The 17361-nt window shown below is 46.7% G+C and overlaps 5 protein-coding genes across 9 annotated transcripts in view; 2 read left to right on the top strand and 3 right to left on the bottom strand.

The window, feature by feature from the left end:
- Window positions 1–65: 65 nt before the first annotated feature.
- LOC105570457 (vesicular inhibitory amino acid transporter) lies at window positions 66–5690 on the bottom strand. Of its 2 annotated transcripts, XM_012027657.1 has the most exons (4): window positions 4892–5690; window positions 4163–4483; window positions 3966–4098; window positions 66–3797 (listed from the first exon to the last, which is right to left on the bottom strand). In XM_012027657.1, exons 2-4 carry the CDS (start codon window positions 4462–4464, stop codon window positions 2613–2615), a joined length of 1620 nt encoding a protein of 539 aa, XP_011883047.1. In that variant the 5' UTR covers window positions 4465–4483; window positions 4892–5690; the 3' UTR covers window positions 66–2612. The 2 variants fall into 2 exon arrangements, with proteins under 2 accessions (XP_011883047.1, XP_011883046.1); XM_012027656.1 differs by having other exon boundaries at window positions 4163–5690.
- Window positions 5691–6164: 474 nt separating this feature from the next.
- On the bottom strand, window positions 6165–12115 carry LOC105570458 (ubiquitin carboxyl-terminal hydrolase 20). Its single transcript, XM_012027658.1, has 4 exons — window positions 11316–12115; window positions 9167–10927; window positions 8808–9073; window positions 6165–8671 (listed from the first exon to the last, which is right to left on the bottom strand). Exons 1-4 carry the CDS (start codon window positions 11732–11734, stop codon window positions 8367–8369), a joined length of 2751 nt encoding a protein of 916 aa, XP_011883048.1. The 5' UTR covers window positions 11735–12115; the 3' UTR covers window positions 6165–8366.
- A 554-nt stretch (window positions 12116–12669) lies between these two features.
- LOC105570456 (eukaryotic translation initiation factor 2 subunit 1) lies at window positions 12670–14759 on the top strand. 2 transcript variants are annotated; one of them, XM_012027654.1, is made up of 6 exons: window positions 12670–12764; window positions 13112–13355; window positions 13426–13657; window positions 13737–13969; window positions 14060–14175; window positions 14264–14759. In XM_012027654.1, exons 2-6 carry the CDS (start codon window positions 13118–13120, stop codon window positions 14486–14488), a joined length of 1044 nt encoding a protein of 347 aa, XP_011883044.1. In that variant the 5' UTR covers window positions 12670–12764; window positions 13112–13117; the 3' UTR covers window positions 14489–14759. The 2 variants fall into 2 exon arrangements, with proteins under 2 accessions (XP_011883044.1, XP_011883045.1); XM_012027655.1 differs by lacking the exon at window positions 12670–12764 and adding an exon at window positions 12778–12874.
- Window positions 14760–15298: 539 nt separating this feature from the next.
- Window positions 15299–16415, bottom strand: LOC105570455 (40S ribosomal protein S20). Its single transcript, XM_012027653.1, has 3 exons — window positions 16266–16415; window positions 15890–15995; window positions 15299–15605 (listed from the first exon to the last, which is right to left on the bottom strand). Exons 1-3 carry the CDS (start codon window positions 16266–16268, stop codon window positions 15349–15351), a joined length of 366 nt encoding a protein of 121 aa, XP_011883043.1. The 5' UTR covers window positions 16269–16415; the 3' UTR covers window positions 15299–15348.
- Window positions 16416–16450: 35 nt separating this feature from the next.
- LOC105570450 overlaps window positions 16451–17361 on the top strand; it is a 6083-nt gene continuing 5172 nt past the window's right edge. Inside the window, exons 1-3 of one of the 3 annotated variants that reach the window (XM_012027647.1) lie at window positions 16451–16643; window positions 16848–16926; window positions 17014–17198. In XM_012027647.1, the coding sequence (XP_011883037.1) occupies window positions 17165–17198 (34 nt within the window). In that variant the 5' untranslated portion in view covers window positions 16451–16643; window positions 16848–16926; window positions 17014–17164. Of the gene's footprint in view, window positions 16927–17013; window positions 17199–17361 lie in introns of all 3 variants that reach the window. The other 2 variants (XM_012027648.1, XM_012027646.1) reach the window with 2 other exon arrangements.

Genomic DNA, 17361 nt, shown 5'->3' with positions numbered 1-17361 from the left:
GCAGGTGTAATTTGCAAAAGAAATAACATGTGTATTATATTACCGGGTAAAGTGCGAGTAAAGTATACGTTCGTAAAATTTTCTTAATATATTGTCACTCCTCGTACTCATGCGGATAATGTATTTTCATATTTTTCATAATACGGAGGCCGCTTTACATCATTTTATAACGTTTATAGATATATTTTGCCTACACAACACCGATGAGGTTTGCTCTTCTCGAAACGCTGCGAAATATGAATTTCTGCAAAAGCGCTTTAGAAGCCTATACGTGCTTGCGTTTCTCCGTTAAAACGTCCATCAATTCTCGAAGTATCTCATCGTGATTAGCTTTATCTAGTTGGAAACAACTATTTCTCTGAATTTTACAACGGATTTTATGTTGTAGCATTCAGCCTGAGCTGATACGAGAGATTGTGGAAGACTCGCGATTATCGGGAGACTTGCGTTTCACGAGATTATATCAAAAAGCAAAATTAAATTTTACACGACAAACATTACCAATCTATCGTCGTCCGTTAATCACGAAGAGAAGATACCAACGCAATTCTCATTCAACCACTTTTGATAATCATTGTTGATACAAAGGAGTAAGATGATCCCTCGTTAACGATCTAAATTGATTTCGTGAACAGCGTGATTTTACTTACATTATGTGTCATTGATATATTCATTGATATGAAACATCAATTATGCATGACCGTAACTTATGAGTTAACTCTTAACATCTACTGTTCTCAATATAACGCTTGATATCATTCGACAAAGATCTTTGCTCAATAAATAGTAATACATCATTATCATATAGCGATATTGTTATTATTTTTATTAATATTATCGTTCTGGAAGACATTATTGGAAGACTCGTTTCACGATTATTAACGCGTTTTAGTTAGTCTGCGAATTTTCCATGTCTGCAGAACGCTCGTGTGGCTTTGAGGAAAAAGAAGCAAAACGAAGGATCTACAGATCCGGCAAGAATTTCAGAAATAACACTTTTAAAAGATTTACATATTCAAAGACCTATTCAGTCATTCAAAGCGTCTACAATCTGTGAATCCGAAGTTCTGTAAAATCAAGCATTTTCGTCATTAAACATTATCCTAAGGATACCAAGAGTCCAAATAAACTGACCGATTTGTGGAGCATCGAAACACAATCTAACACGGTACTGATCATCTATATAGAATACATTTTACGAGACACAGCCCGCATAAAATACTCCTCGAGCCATCGCAGCATTCTGCAGTTTCACGGAACGACTACATTGCCTATACTCCTTAAACTAACGATCTATACGATCTTGGAAGACGTTGGATTATACAACTAATTGTACTCGGTTGTACATAACTGTTCACGCATCGTTTTGCGTCTCGTTTGTACGGCGACGGGGCGGCACGGCGGGCTATCCCAAAAGTTATTTGGCAGATTCATCAACGACTATCGCTAACATAGCACAGACAAAATCGCCGTGCGCCCCGTCGCCGCGATTCGCAATTCGACGCGTCGCATAAAAATTATATACGGGTATATAACTCCGCACAGCGATACAATTATAAAATCCAGAAAACTGTAACAGTAGTCAACTACTAGTTAGGCTGCGCTCTGCTTGCTGCTGCATCGTGGAAGACGTCGTTACCTCGTGCTTTATTGTCACGTTCATTACGCGTTTCATCTCTCATATTATCTAAAGGCTCCCGAACGCAAATGCAGATCGGGGATTGGAAGACTTGACGATTGGATAAACTCTTCGCGTTATAGAAACGTCGCAATCCTGGTCGAAACATGAAACGGAAGTTTAAACGCTCCCTAGGGAGTCAATAGACCTCCTTCTGCAAAAAAAGAACGCTACAGTCGGGTTTAGAAAATAGTTCTTGTCTAACTTGGATTTTCACGTTTCTAAACATCACTCGCTCGAAGCTATCAGAACCTGGGATCATTGGCGTGTTGTTGTTCTGAAATGATTAGTGATTTAAACTTGCAACGTGAAAAACTAAAACGTGCCATTACGACAGCACAGATCGTGCGATAGAGTTTTACGCGAATGGAAGGAGGCTCTTACACTTTAATGGTTCGATCAATTAAAGATCATTTTAGAGAAGTATAACTGCGCCGTTTTTCATCAAAATAATAGCGCCGTTAAAATGACATGACGAGAAATGAGTATAGAGTTAATGCAAAATTCTCATACTAATTAATCGCTCTCGAGCACGTGAAACATTTGAACCTCACAAACATGTTGCAAATTTAGTGACATTTCTTACAAGGAATTTTATGAATGGAATTTTATGAATTGCATTCACATTTAAAAAGGATTTCGCAGGCACTAGACGCACTTTTGTGAAAAAAAAGGACTGTTGATCAGAATGCCATTCAGAGAAATTTCTAACTTTTCCAAAGAGCACAAAATTCTCCCGTTCAATTATCAACTCTTCTGTTTTGAATATTGTATAACTTATATAGTCTCCCGCGTGCATCAGCAATTATTGCACGAATACCGAGCAACGTGATAAAATCGAGAGTCAAATATTTCGGCGGCACGAGAGCGTTTCGATAATATCATTTTGGTGCACGACAAGAACAACAAAACGACCTAGCTGACGCGAGATCGCTCAGAAGGGCAGGCCGATCTCGAAGGCATCGATCAGCGCGGAGCCGGAATCGTAGACGCCGATCACGCCGAAGAGAATACCGAGGAAGATGACGAAGCAATCGTACGCTACGGCGCCCCACTCCATCGTGTTTCTCTTCAGCTTGAGATGGAAGTAGCAGGGCCAGATAAACGAGAGCATGGTGCCGGTAAAGGAACCGATGAAACCCATCAGTATGCTGAAGTGCGGTATGAAGATCGCCATCAGAATGGTAAACACGATCACGCCGATCCGCCAGGCCAGGCCCCAGACCTTGAGCTCGCGGTCCAAGGTCCAGATGGTTGGGAAAAGCGTCTTCGGCTTTCCGCGAAAGAAGGCGCGCTCGAGGAGCTCGCAGGCCGCGTAATACGGCAACGGGTACGAGAGCACCGCTTTTACGACCAGGCACAGGTTCACCAGGCCCTTGAAGCCGGCCGAGTGCAGGTTGTTCGTGATCACCTGCTGCGTGTCGTTCTGAAAGGTCAGGAAGCAGATCCAGCCGAAGAGCGACTTGAACGCGGCCGCGGCGATGTGGCTCCAGTTCAGCATCCAGTCGAACTTGGAGCGATCGATGAGATTGCCCTCGAGGGTCGGCAGGAAGATCTGCGACGTGTAGCTGAAGACAATGACGCCGAGCGAGATCGGGAAGTTCTTTATGTCGATCGTCCACTTCACCTTCGACCAGCCCCAGTCACCAATCTCCAGGATACAGTAACCGATGATGATCGCATTGATGAAGAGGTGAGACATTGTGCACCAGAAGCTCAACACGGAGACATGCTGCAGGGACTTGAGGAAGCCGAGCGGCAGCAGGAATATGCCGATTAGCATCATCCAGCTACGGGTGTCGATCGCGCCCTCGGGAAAGGTGCCGATCATCAGGTCGCCGCACACGACCACGTACAGAATGCAGGTCATCAGCAGCTCGATGATCTGCGCGATGTTGACGGCGCGGGCGCCCCACGTCGGCCCGAAGCACTCCTTGGCGATGGCCACGTACGAATCTCGTACGCGCACACGTTGACCCGTCACCGTGTCCAGCTCGTACAGGCACTCGACTAGGATCTTGCCGGTGTAACAGCAGATATGCGCGATGCCGACCATCGCCGCGATCGCCCAGTAGCCGCCACGCAGAACGGCGAACGGCAGGGAGACGATGAACATTCCCTGAGAAATTCCCGAGAAAACGGATGATTCGCAGTAACGTACAATTTTTCGCTATTCAATGTTACAACATCGCAATAATCGTCTCTCAGCTTCTACATTCGAATGGGAGACCGTGTTCGTGAAAATCCGGAGATTTTCCGGACTCTATACTCTTTGCCCCTGCAGTACCTGAATGGCATTTGTAACGTTCCAAGCGGCTTGCCATTCGTTGATCTTGACACCCGGCCCGCCGAACTCTCCGCCACCCTCGTCGTACTCACTGAACTCGCCGCTGCTCACGCTTCCGGTTCTGACTTTGTCCCTGAAAATCGACGTGGTCCGTCAATTGGATCTGCAGTAGGAGCGAGAGACCGACGTATCCTTACCCGCTCCTCTGGTAGCTGAAGGAGTCCTCGGCGATCCCCACATTGTTTTGGTCTCGATACGCCTGTTCCCCGTTCATGGTCATCATCTCGGTATTATCGTGACCCTCGTCGAAGGACTTGAACTGGCCCTGACTGGGCCGGCCCTGAGGGTGGTCCTGGCCCACACCGCCGCCGCCGATGCCGCCACCGCGGATCAGCTCCATGCACGGGCTCTTCTCCGGCCACATAGCCTTCAGGGTCTCCCAGGCGACGTTGACCGTTGCTCCGAAGGAGGGTATGTAAAATCCACGGAAATTCGCCATTTCTCCCTATCTGTTGCTTCTACGGCGATATGTTTAATCCCTTACAGACGCAGTCCCGTACGATAAATCGGAAGACAGTGACTGTAGAGGTGAGGGGGGTGAAGAATAGCGTTTTTCCCAGCGAGGTAAGTGACGTGTCATTGGACATTATTTCGGCTGTCCAAGCTTAAATCGTCCGCGTCTTGCAGGTGTTGCAAATACAGAGAAGATGCAAGTGGGGGGTGAGAAAAATTGTATACAATTAGTAACGGAGGAAACGAGGAGAGCGGCATGCAAAGGGGGATACGTTTGTAGAGGTTTGTAGAGATCGAAGATGTGTGTGGAGGGCTTCTCTCTCTCGTTACATAGAAGTCTCAGAACAGAGTCCTTAACGCCTCGGATTAGAGTATTCGTATTGTACATTTATCAATGTGACAATCGTGCTTACCAAATGGCGAATCTGGTGCCCGCTTCGGATGTTCCTCCTGGGGAGATCCCGCACCTCGGTTCCCCGACGTTCGAGCCTCGCGCGGCGTGGAAGCGATTAAACTAAAAACGGCCGCGACCCCGGTCGAAAGCGAGGCTTCATGAAGACGCGAAGAGGAAAGAAAAGAAAGATGAGGAGGGAAAGAGAGAGAGAGAGAGAGAGAGAAAAACGGAGAGGAATCGAGACGAGGACGCGAGAACTACCTAACTAGCTGGGTTACGGAGCCGCATGATGACAACGAGGCTGTCCGATCTGCGATCTACACCGCGGCTTGCGAGGCCAAAATCGCGGCGAACCCGTCGATCCGCGGCATCGACCAGCAGCGGGGACCACGGCGGCGTTTTAAGGGATCGGGAGATCGCGGGGGTAATATGGCCAGCCACCCCCGAATGCGCAGGATTCGATCGATGCTCCACGAGAGAGAGAGACGTATCGTCATCTCGCGCCTGCCTCTCGCCCGTAACGCCGTATCCACGCATCCCCCTCGAGACGAGGGTGGGATAAGACCCGCGACCCTTAAGCGGATATACGGATGATCGCGCGAGTCACGCATGACGACTCTTCTACACTAGACGCGATGAGCCGCGATGAGCGATGAGCAATATCCAATAAGAGATTTATTTTTTCGAAAAAATACAACTCTTATTGGATATCGCTCATCGCTCATGGCGTTTAGTGTGGAAGAACTACGACTCGGATTAATCGCGAGGCCGTGCGGATGCGACTCGCGTCCGCTTCCCTTCCTCAAAGATGACCTCGTGCTCCTCCGATGTCCGGCGCGAGGGAGGCGACGTTTTCAGGGTTGATACCAACGACAGAGTGGTCTTCGAGGAAACGCTTAAATCTTTATTCATTGTTAATCACACAATCTTTTGTTGTATCAAATAGAAGTAGATTAGACACATTAAGAGAACTTGGTGCTCTTAATTAAACTTACAGAATGCGATTGCAGTTATTGCGCAGCATTGCGCGAGGAAATTCTTTGTAATACCGTGGACTCTCAGGATTGGTATTTCGCTCCGATCAATCGTGACTCGACGTTTTGCAATTGCGAATTTCTAACTTGCGAGAGATTTGGTTTTCATTAATTCTTTGTTTAATAGGAAACCACGGTGAATCGATTTACTGTAAAACGACAAATTCCATAGCTGTAAAAAATTAATTAGGTTTATTATACTCTACAATTAGACTACGAAGAAACGCGCACTTGCCTGGAAATGACATAGTCCAGATGTTTCAATAAATAAAGAAACCAACTTATTTATTTTTCACCTTACGCACTTCGCTCTGGATAATGATTACAGACAATTGGCCTTAACAATTCTTTAAAATTGTTTGCGTCCCTGCGAGTGGAGCTCGCATTGCGTTTTTCCTCTACCTCCTCGTAATTGTGGTATTAAAATCGTTATACGAGGACGAACATTCTCGGTAACAAGACACGGAATCCACGGAAACACAACTGAGCTCACACGAGTAGCTCGTGACACTTTTTGTTTTTTTCCTTTTTTACCAACGTAAAGTAATTAAACTACGCAATTAACGGCCTATGCGATAGAACACGCTTCTTAAGTACTAGAGAGAAGGAGAGAGAATGTGTGCGTGCACTCTTTTAATACAAAATGTCCAAGTATTTATAATCGCCAAGTGTTTTTACTAAGCTCCTACTTCTAGACTAAAGCTTTATGAACTCGTAGCAAAGTCATTAAATAATTATAAAATTATTTAATTGTTTAGGCAATTTATTGCAACAAATCATGATATATAAACTTGAAAATATTTATCACAACACGGCATATAGGGAATATATGTTGTAATCTAACATATTATGAACCATAATATCAAATACTCTAAATAAATTTTCAACTATCATAAACCATGAAAGTCAACCTGTGACACATAATACAGACGATAGCGGTGCTCGATAAATACTTGAACATTGTGTAAAAATTTTGCCAGAAGGAGGCAAACATATAAAGTGAGATAAGACAAGATTTCTGTTACGCTTAACGTAATGGCACGCGGAAAACTAAGTTATCTCGACGTGCAGAAAAGATATCAATGATTAATCTTTCTGACGTCGTATAATATTTAACGCGGCTGTAGAAAACAGGAGCCTTAAGAAGCACGTTTCGTCGCTTAAACAAATAATTGCCAAGCTCAACTGTTTCACATTAAAAAAACGGCGTGAGGAATCGGCGAATCGTACGCTACGAGAAATCCTCGCTGGCTTTGTGAACATTATGAAAAATATGTGTACGTACAGCGATAAATTTACTAAATAACAATAACAATATTGCCTCCGTTCAAGAATAAAATGTAAAAAGAGGTTCTTTGCGTTCGATCTCGCGACTCACCTGCCGCTAAATCGTACAGTTAACTGAACATTTCTTTCTTTCTTTTTTTAAAATAAAATCGATCTGTCAGTCTTCCATATCTTTTATTTTTCCTTCCGGATGAGAGGCTACCGCCAACGGAGAAAAAGTAACGACGTTATGTACAGAGCTTCGAAAAAGAGAAAAAGGAAAGCCACCTGGTATTTACGTGCAGGAATGATACACACACGCACACGCCGGCAAATGTACAAACATCGAAAATATGTGATACAACTATACGAGGTCGCGCGACGTTACGGCCTAGACTTTGGGCGAGAAAGAAGTACGAGCTAAGATTTGTATTTAAATAATATAGTCGTCTATGAATTTCTTTTGTACTATAACTACGTTTCCCATCATCATACACAATATTCCCGTCGATGAAGTTGTACATACGGTGAAATTTCACGCCGCTGAACGAGCGCAATCGCGACACTTTGCAGCGTCAGAGAGCGATGGAACTTGAAACAATCGGTGTCATTCCATATTCCAAATCGATAATTTGGAGACGAAAGAAGAACGTGTTCGAGAGTATGGCATTTCTCGATGACTTCTTCCCATAGCGAACCGAGAGACAAGTGTTCTGCCCTCAGTTCTCTCAAGATTAATATGTTGCTATATATTATGACAAAATACAATTGCCGTCGAGATATGTCGCGCTATATATTACAATAAAACGCAGTCATTCGATCACATACTCATATGGTTCTTCCTTCTGGCTCGATTACTTTCAGATTTAGCAAGTGACGCACACAACTCGGCTTTACAAATTTCGTACAAAAATCGCTACCGGTATAAAAGTATCCGATTGTCTTTTCACCGTCAATTCGCCAAAAAAGAACGACAGCGATTGTTTCATTTCCATACATAGGTATCGGAGATCGACTTTAACAATCTAACGAGGAAGCGCTAAGCTTCGTTCGATCTGAGCGTGAAACTTCGAAAGCGCAAAAATTCGAAAGTAGAATAATTTGACTTTACTTAGAGGCTAAACTTAATGAAAACCAATGGAAATGTTCGTCGTAGCGAACGAGGCTGCGAAATTGCAATTCGCACGCGTCTACTCACTCGCTCACGTCCCTCTGCGTCTGATGGGAGTCGCTGCTTGAAATTAGGCTCTCGATCGCGCTGTCCTGTTGCGAGATCGTCTCCGAGCTCCTGGTCGTACAAAGTTTGTTGGACTTAGCTTCTACGCGATTGCACTTAAGACTCGGATCTATCAAATTTGGATTCGACGCGGAATGTATAGAAACGTTAGGCTGAGCGGGCACCGGTCGTTGACACGAGTGCAGCATTAGCTCTGGTCCACCGCCGTACGTAGTCAGGAAGAATTGCCACAGTTCTTCGGGGATCTGACCGTAGTCCGAGCCTGCGAGAACAAGAGCGAAGGGAAGAAAACATGAAACGTTACACTTTTCCTTCATAATCTGACAATTACGACTCGGCACCCAATTATCGAGACGAAAAAGAAATAAGACTTGCTCCGTCTATAGAGAAAGACTTACCAACTTTAAGACTATTTTGCCCATTTTTATTTACAACGATGGAATTATTATCGATTGGTCCTGGTGGCTGCGTCTCCTTGCCTCGGACGAAGCTCTGCCACTGCCTCAGCCACGCCATGGCCAACGCGTAAATGGCCGTGGGATTGTCGGTGTTCAACCGTTGGAATAGTTCCATCTCGTACTGCCTGCGTTTCTGCAGGGATTCGTACTTCTCCTCGCAGGTTGGACACTCGTACAGGTGCGTGCAAGCTGGGCCTCCTCCAAATCTGAGAAAAGAAATTAAAATTAGAGAGGTACAAGTGTAAAAAGGAAGACGTGACGTGAACGAAGTAGTAACATTGTCGTAGTCAGGAACTTACGCGTTATACAGGTATTCCCAAACTGCTTGCGGTATAGGCATGCTGATCTTGTCGACAAACTGCGCCCTGACGGGGATTACTCCCCCGTGCGGGCACAGGAAGTCGGAGTTGTCGATCGGACCGGGCTCGGAGAACGTGTTGAAGCGGTTGATCCACTGCCGGGACACGAAGAAGTTCAGATCGGACACCTCGCGGGACGATATCTCCATCAGCTCCATGGTCTTGTCGCGCAGCTGCAGTATCTCCGGCGACCATTTCTTGTAAAACAGCACGTACGCCTCGCAGTGCTTCACCGTCTCCGGCGACACCTCCGTGACGCACTGGTCATCGAACTCGTACCACTTGTTGGCGATGGGATTCAACGCGTAGCAGGTGTAGTGGCCACCGCCGGCCGTACCGTGGTGGCAGATGACCGAGATCAGGTTGTAAGTAGTGACCTTGGACACGCACTCCTTGTGCAAGTAGGGTCTCATGTCGAGACCCTCGAGGGGGAACGATACGTAATTGGCGATCTTCGAGCTGAACATGAGTTCGTGGCGAAACCTCTTGAGGTGAACGCACAGTATCTCGGGTAACTCCAGGACCTTGGAGAACTTGATGCCGTTGCGCAGCTTGTTGCACTTCTCGCAGCTGTACATGTTGTCGCCCTTCAGCTCGTCGGCGCTGAAGAACGCGGACAGGCAGTCGTGCAGACTAACCACTGGTCCCCAGAACCACGAGCGCATCCACTGCAGGAACCACGACAGCCAGCCCGACTGATTGGTCACGTAGACCACGTCCGAGCACGGGCCGGCCTTCTGCGGCGTCAGCGATCCCTGATGTAGCATGTCGATGTGATCTCTGCTCGGGATCGGCAGGGACAAGTCCTGGAAGGTCTCCACTCGCGTGGAAATCCGATCGCACGTCAGACACTGCACGCTGCTCAAGAGTTTGCCGTCGAACGTGTCGCTGATGATGCTGCGCGTCTTCATCTGCTTCTTGGTGCGGTGCTTGGCCGGCGAGTTTTGCGGCGAGCGCTGCGGCGGGGCGAACGTCGGCTCGACATTCGACTTCTTCATACTCCTGTTGGTGAACTTGGTCCGCAGCTTCTCCGTCTGCGACACGCGCGAGTATCGCCTCTTCGTGCCGCGCTCACCCTCGTCGCTCAGGGAGCTCTGCTCGCTCACGCCCGAGTCGCAGGTCTCGTATTCGGCGTCGGACTGACTGGAGGCATTGCCGTCGATCTCGGTCTCGTCCTCGTCCTCGGAGGACTGGTCCCCCAATCCCTTCAGCCGCAACTGAACGTCCCTGTCGTCCTCGATGTGCTCCTTCAGCTCCTCGTGCAGCTGGTCCATGAAACATCTGAGAAATTCCTGCGTGTCGTGTTGATGGTATCCTCGAAACATCGGGTGGACCGTTCTGATACCCGAGAGGATGCCATGCGGCACGACATACCCCCTGGTCTTCTTGTTCCACATATCCCGAATAAGATTCAGATAGTTGAGACTAAGCCCAGGTTTCCTGTCTTTCGACATGTAACTGACCATATGGCCGCAATCCAAGAAGAACTGAGTCAAGGGAGACACATTGGACAGGGCCTGCAGCGCCGCGTTCATGTAGCACGTGTTGCCGATGTTCTGCAGGCCCACAAGACCCCTCGGCTTCCCGGAGAAGTCCTTGCTCTCATCCGAATCCGTACTGTCGGGCGAATCCCCGGATCGTTCGTTGAATGAACTCCCTTTCTCCGAATTGACTCTGTTTATCGACCAATCTCCATAGAACCTGTTAACAAAACAACGCGTCGAGTGCTTTTTTTTCCCCCCACAGAATTGTAGTTTTAACGCATTTACACGGAGCGAATTTTACTACAGATGAGAACACGAGGATCAATCGCCCAGTTTCCAGAGATAGCAGACAACCGTTTTCGAGTCAACGATACGGTTTGTCTCAGAACGAGAATGCGCAAGTACTTTGCCAGCCAAGGGTGTCCGCAGGACTCTTTCCAGAGAGAGGGACAAGGCTCAAACTTGCACAACTAAAATACTTACAGATGCAAATCCTCTTCATCAAAGGAAGAGCAAATGCTAAATTGCCGATTCCAGGGAGGGCAAACGCCCTCTCCTGCGGACGCGTTTCTCAGATTTCAGCATCACCTGACGCGTTTACTTACTTATCGAGCATCAGCCTGTCCAGGCCGTCCAGCTTGGACTCGACGCTGCCGGGAGCGTCCCCGGCGTACTTGTTGCCCATAGTCTTAAACTCCACCTGCGTCGGCGACAACGGCGGCGACGGCACGTGCTTGATGATGGCCTCGCTCTTGCAGGCGTAGCACCAGATCCTGTTTGTGGACAGGTTCATGTGGGCGCAGTGGGTCGGGAAGTTCTGGTTGTGGATGGTGCTGTGGTCGAGGTGCGTCTCCGCGCAGCCGACCCAACGGCAATCGGGGAACAGGCAGAGCCAGAGGTTGGGCCCCGGGGTGTCGCAGTCGCTGCACTTGGCGAAACGCTCCTCCCGGGCCATCACCGCCTCGATGAAGGCGAGATCGCCGCGGTTCGCCAGGTGCGGGCAATTCCTCACGACTAACGGCATCTTTTCCTTCCTCTCGCCCTAGGAAGGCGGACTCTGCGTCTCACGGGTATCACCCAGGTGTCCGACGCTCGGCTCGGCTCGGCGCGGCGCAACGACGCTCTCCCGCTCGCTCCCGCGTGAACGGCAGCCCAGGATTCCCCGTCCGCACTACGCGCTGCTGGTGACAGCGCGTACCACTGTCATCGTCACGCCGTCACCGTCGTTGTTGATCATCGTAAACTGCCGTCCTCTAACCTGAGCGTGACATATCGCGCGCCGTGATCGACGGTATCGGGGCCTCGCGCACGAAAACGATTGTCATTGGAGATAGTGTACACCTGTGTACAGTAAGGTGCATTAATTCTCTCATTGCCGGGAGTCGCGGCAGCGGCCTGACTTATCGGCCGCTCGGCCGATAATCATCGACGCGCGCGCGCGCGCGAATCTGCGAAATATGTTAAAATTTATAACCGCGATATAAATTCTTTTGTCTAATAATTGGTATTTGAAATGCCTGCGCACACGTGAGCGGAAAAATGTCAATTTAGAAAATTTTGTTAGCGCTATTTTAATTTAGTGCTAAAAGACCATTTTTTAAGACGCACATTTTTGTAGAATATTTCAGAATTTTGTGTGTACAGAAATTGAAGAATTGCAGATGCTGCAATTCGTACAAGAAAGTTCAATAAACGTTCTAAAAGTTCTAAAACTATGTAGAGAAACTGGTGAGAAATTCTAACGTTTATGTAAAAATCCCCTGAGAAATTGTAAGAGGGATATTTTAAGAAATATTTCCGCCATTATCGCATTGTGCACACAAAAATACAAATAATTCTTTTGCTCGTAGTCGTGCCAGATAAATTCGGAGCGAGAGAATTGCGCTGTACACAAATATCTGAAGCTTTGGCTTTAAAAATTGGCTGCGCTCATTCACGTTCGTCAGTCCTCGCTTTTCGCTTTCAGCGTGAAAAGAAGTGTAAAAGGTGCAAACGAAAAGTCGAGAAAGAACAGATCAATGAACCACGCTGGGCGACGTCTCTTCATAAAGAGGGTAACTTAAAGCCAGCGAGGGTTGCGCGTGGCTTTTAAAAATTCCCAGCTCAGTCCGTTACGCGCGAAATAAACGGGAGGATTTACCTACGCGCGGGAGTAATCGCTTAGGTAACGACCGGAACGGCGTCGACGGTTTCCTCGCCACCTTTCCGGAATACTAACCTACAAATTAACCTATCGCCTCGCGTCTCCCGCGGTTAAAAACACCTCGACCGAGGGGCTCGGCGTTTCTCGCGACGGTCGACGGGACAGACTTTCGCCGAATTTCACGCCACCCGTTTCCCGTGTCGCGCGGGTGTCGCCTACGACGCCGCCGTATTGTATACGATCCACGTGTGTTTGCAGTGAAACATGGTGCTGTCGTGTCGATTTTACAAGGAAAAGTACCCGGAGGTGGAGGACGTGGTGATGGTGAATGTACGCAGCATAGCCGAGATGGGCGCGTACGTGCATCTGCTGGAGTACAACAACATCGAGGGCATGATCCTGCTCTCTGAACTCTCTAGGAGGCGTATTAGGTCCATTAACAAACTCATCCGGGTAGGCAAAACCGAGCCGGTTGTTGTTATTCGCGTGGACAAGGAGAAAGGTATGTCCTGGAAACGTTCTTTTGTCGATTCTCAATGTCTGCGTGCGAATTGCGGCTTTGCGGTTTCTAGGTTACATCGATCTGAGCAAGCGTCGCGTGTCCGCCGAGGACGTGGAGAAGTGCACGGAGCGATACGCCAAGGCGAAGGCTGTTAATTCGATCTTGAGACACGTGGCAGAGCTCTTGCACTACGATAACGACGATCAGCTGGAGGAGCTCTATCAGAAAACAGCCTGGCACTTTGAGGAAAAGTACAAGAAGCAGAAGGCGTCCGCTTATGACTTTTTCAAGCAATCGGTGCTGTAAGCAGAATCCAATTGGAGATCTGGTTTACGTCGCCTGGCGTACTTGAGGCTATATTTGTGAATTTGCGAATTCCAGGGATCCATCCATTTTGGCAGAGTGCGGCCTGGACGAAGACACGAAGGAAGTGCTGCTGAATAATATCAAGCGAAAGCTCACTTCGCAAGCGGTGAAAATTAGAGCGGACGTGGAGGTGGCGTGTTACGGCTACGAAGGGATCGATGCCGTGAAGACCGCGCTGAAGGCTGGCTTGGCTCTCTCCACCGACGAGCTTCCCATCAAAATTAACTTAATTGCTCCTCCATTATACGGTACGCTCAATGTTATCATCTCCGCTACCTTTCACACTGTTCGTCTGATTGTATTAGATCGCAGTGCTGTATCTTGTATGTAACTTTCAGTCATGACAACGTCTACACCGGAGAAGCAGGACGGCTTGAAGGCGCTGGGCGACGCCATCGAAGTCATACAGAGTAAGATAACGTCGCTCGGTGGTGTATTCAATGTTCAAATGGCGGTAGGTTTCTCGAGTATATCAATCCAAATCGTTCCTGCGTACCGTAATGGGGGGCGAGGACTGTAGAGTTTCTTTTCTGCAATATTAGCCGAAAGTCGTTACCGCGACGGACGAGGCGGAATTGGCGCGGCAAATGGAACGAGCGGAGCTCGAAAACGCGGAGGTGGCTGGCGACGACGAGGACGAGGTGGAAGGAATGGAGGGCGATTTCAGTAACGGCGAGGGCGGCGAGCGGAACAGCAAAGGCTTCGAACAGAACGGCAAAGCGCTCGATCAGAACGATAAAGAAGATGTGTCCGACGAAGACAATTGAATATATACATACGCATATACATATATATATATTTGTCAGAATAATAAAGTACACATTCGATTAATTAGCGGATACTCGCATGTGTTTTTTCAATTGCAGTTAGAAGCTTAATAAAATGGCTCTACTGCCTCGCCGGGGAGACACGCCAGCATGACTTTTCGCCGAGTACGAGCGTGAGAGTTGTAAAAAATAAATTACTGTAACTTATATAAAACTTATATAAAAACAAAATTTTCTACTGACTTGGTATACAATAAATGATCTCAAGACAGGTGTTTGTATTCTTGATAAGGAGAACTCGAAGCATTGCTCCAATCACCCGTTCGTAATATATCGAGCGTCGTCCAGCGATACCCTGGCAAAAATTAAGTTTCACAAGTGCTTGTATATCACGAGATACGGTAGTGTCTCGCGCTAAGTGTAAGTAGCGTTTACGTGAGCGTTTGCAGGAGTTCGTTGAGAGTTTAGAAACGGTCAATAGAGAATTTGTAGAGCGGAAATTGCAACGTTGCGGCGTTTAGAAAACGTTTGTATATAGCATTTTTTAACTTAGCCTTGTAGAACTTTTATGAAACGTTATACACAGTATTTTATAAGCGTTCAAAACGCAGCAGCGTTGTGTAAGCATTGTCACAAAGTTTGAAAGCGCATGAACTTTTAAAAAACCTTCATTTAACGCTTGTTATTTTCGCCAGGGCATACGTTTGATTCAGGGGAAGATTGCAAATTGAAAAAAAACCATTGGAATGAAAGCGTACGTCGAGCTCCGTTTCTAATAATAATATAGGTATTTGAAGACGTATTGATACATGTTTCAAATTTTCATATATTTTTATTAAAACTGTGATCTTAATGACACTTTATTCATTAGCGATCGTCACTTCCACCTCTACGCCAGGCTCGATGGAGATGCTTGTGATTTGCTTCACAATCTCCGATGGCGAATACAAATCGATCACTCGCTTGTGAATTCGCATTTGGAAGCGATCCCAGGTCTTCGAACCCTCGCCGCACGGTGTTTTACGGGTAGTTATTCTCAGAATCTTCGTCGGCATGCGAACAGGTCCCTTGACCTTCAGCTTTTGCTTTTTCGCCCCGTTGATTAATTCGGCGCACACTAAAACGCAAACGACAATGGGTTATTTATCGAATTGTGCTTGTGAAAGTTATATAACGGCTGCATGCGGCAGAAAAGGCTCCTTTGCAACTGTTGCAAAAATCTAGAATCTGACTAGCGTATGCTCTTAATCCTACCCAAGTCTAATAGCATACTCTAATCAGACTCGAGTTCTACAATAGTTTTGTAGCAGCTTTTTCTACCGAACACGGCCATTGAAATGCCAATCGTCTACGGAATGAATTCGATTTTGGCAAAAAGCAACGGCACTTTTACTGGATCACCTTTTTCGAGGGACCGAACATTGCGCGACGTGAGCGTGATTCTAATTCGATGAATGGGAGTGACCTCTTGTCCTGGCTTCTCAGGATTGTCGACCTTGGTCGTCGCCTGAAAAAATTAAGGAGTTAACTCTCTTACAAACGCACACGTGTAATGTTACAAGATGTTTGTAGCGTATTAACAACAATCTTCTCTCGAGATTCTCCGCAAATATACGTCGCGCGGACGCTCGTTCGGGTTTCGAGCGCGTCCCAGTTCGGTTCCGGCGACGCCTAACCTAACTCGGTACTCGACGCGCCGCGTACGACGCGGTTATGTCGTCGTTACGGTAAAAAAGTAAGTCTCTAATTGTTAATCGGCATTGCCGGAATTATTTACCATGGTTGATCCTTCGCACTGGTCGAGATAACCAATTTGTACACAGCAAAACTGATCAGCGCTGAACCAGTACGCTCACCCGTTCCACGTGCACGACACAAGAAGGACCGTGAAGAGCGCCACTTCCGATCTGCGATGGTACCGCGCTTCACTCGCGCATGCGCGGCGCGAATGCGATCTAAACCAATCAGTAGAAGGACAAATAAAATGTTTAAATAAGAGCTGCGTTCGGCATTGCAAATCCGAGGCGTCGGAGTACTCTTCCTCCCTTTCTATCCTATTCTCCTCTCTCGCTCACTCGAATGCAAAAGAGCACCCTCCAACACGTCGGATTTGCAATGCCGGACGCAACTGTAGAAGAAAGTCCCCTATTATAAGGTAGGTTCATAATATGAGATAGCGGAGTTTCTGCTAAATTAATAAGAATCGTAGCTCCTTTTATGAAGTTTGCATCATATTGTAATACGTTCATCCACTGAAGACCTTGCATTTTGATTGTAGTAGCATTTAGTATAGAAATAATTCCACCACATGATGACTTTATCTTTTGTAAGATAAATGTTTTTCGCATATATATTTTAGTGATACCAGCAAACAATTAATCTTTTGTCGAAGAAATATTTCTCCTTCTACACAATATGATCCGATAGGAAGCTTGTGGGTAAGTTTACAAATGTGCCCTAAGCAAAACACATGATAACATTCTTAGAAAGATGTAAATATTACTAGAATATTACTTATAACATAGAGACAGAGACCAACGTTCGTTGTGTTATTCGGCCAGCGGGTTAAAACATTATTAAAGGTCAAACGATGATTGGCATGTCCTAATATAAAAGCGCTCACAGGAGAAAGAAGAGGGCTTTATTAGCTGATGTATCAGGAAATACTTTTTCACAATGCTTTACTCTCCTCTCATTCCGCATTTTCTGGGTAAGTTAATAAGTATAACTATTCGACTCTAACGCCACGCGTGTTCGTTATTATATTTATCAATTTGTCGAGAAAACCATTACGTTGCTATATCTATAATATTCACGGTCTAAAAATGAAATTAAAGAGGTATGTATGTCTAACAAATATAAAGTAAAATTAA

The sequence above is a fragment of the Vollenhovia emeryi genome, unplaced genomic scaffold (assembly GCF_000949405.1).
Source record: "Vollenhovia emeryi isolate VEMERY1.0 unplaced genomic scaffold, V.emery_V1.0 DF939120.1, whole genome shotgun sequence".
NCBI classification, from domain to species: domain Eukaryota; kingdom Metazoa; phylum Arthropoda; class Insecta; order Hymenoptera; family Formicidae; genus Vollenhovia; species Vollenhovia emeryi.
This window is presented reverse-complemented; position numbering and strand designations above follow the sequence as displayed.

Bases quoted from the DNA above. Each gene is read 5' to 3' on its own strand.
- LOC105570457 (XM_012027656.1), bottom strand. From the start codon at position 4,464: ATGGCGAATTTCCGTGGATTTTACATACCCTCCTTCGGAGCAACGGTC. The intron at 4,099-4,162 runs GTAAGGATACGT...GTCGATTTTCAG, and splicing joins TTCAGCTACCAGAGGAGCGG to GGACAAAGTCAGAACCGGAA. The intron at 3,798-3,965 runs GTACTGCAGGGG...GGAATTTCTCAG, and splicing joins ACGTTACAAATGCCATTCAG to GGAATGTTCATCGTCTCCCT.
- LOC105570458 (XM_012027658.1), bottom strand. From the start codon at position 11,734: ATGCCGTTAGTCGTGAGGAATTGCCCGCACCTGGCGAACCGCGGCGAT. The intron at 9,074-9,166 runs GTAAGTTCCTGA...TTCTTTTCTCAG, and splicing joins TGGGAATACCTGTATAACGC to ATTTGGAGGAGGCCCAGCTT. The intron at 8,672-8,807 runs GTAAGTCTTTCT...TTGTTCTCGCAG, and splicing joins GCAAAATAGTCTTAAAGTTG to GCTCGGACTACGGTCAGATC.
- LOC105570456 (XM_012027654.1), top strand. From the start codon at position 13,118: ATGGTGCTGTCGTGTCGATTTTACAAGGAAAAGTACCCGGAGGTGGAG. The intron at 13,970-14,059 runs GTACGCTCAATG...TGTAACTTTCAG, and splicing joins AATTGCTCCTCCATTATACG to TCATGACAACGTCTACACCG. The intron at 14,176-14,263 runs GTAGGTTTCTCG...CTGCAATATTAG, and splicing joins TATTCAATGTTCAAATGGCG to CCGAAAGTCGTTACCGCGAC.
- LOC105570455 (XM_012027653.1), bottom strand. The intron at 15,606-15,889 runs GTGATCCAGTAA...TTTGCGTTTTAG, and splicing joins TGTTCGGTCCCTCGAAAAAG to TGTGCGCCGAATTAATCAAC.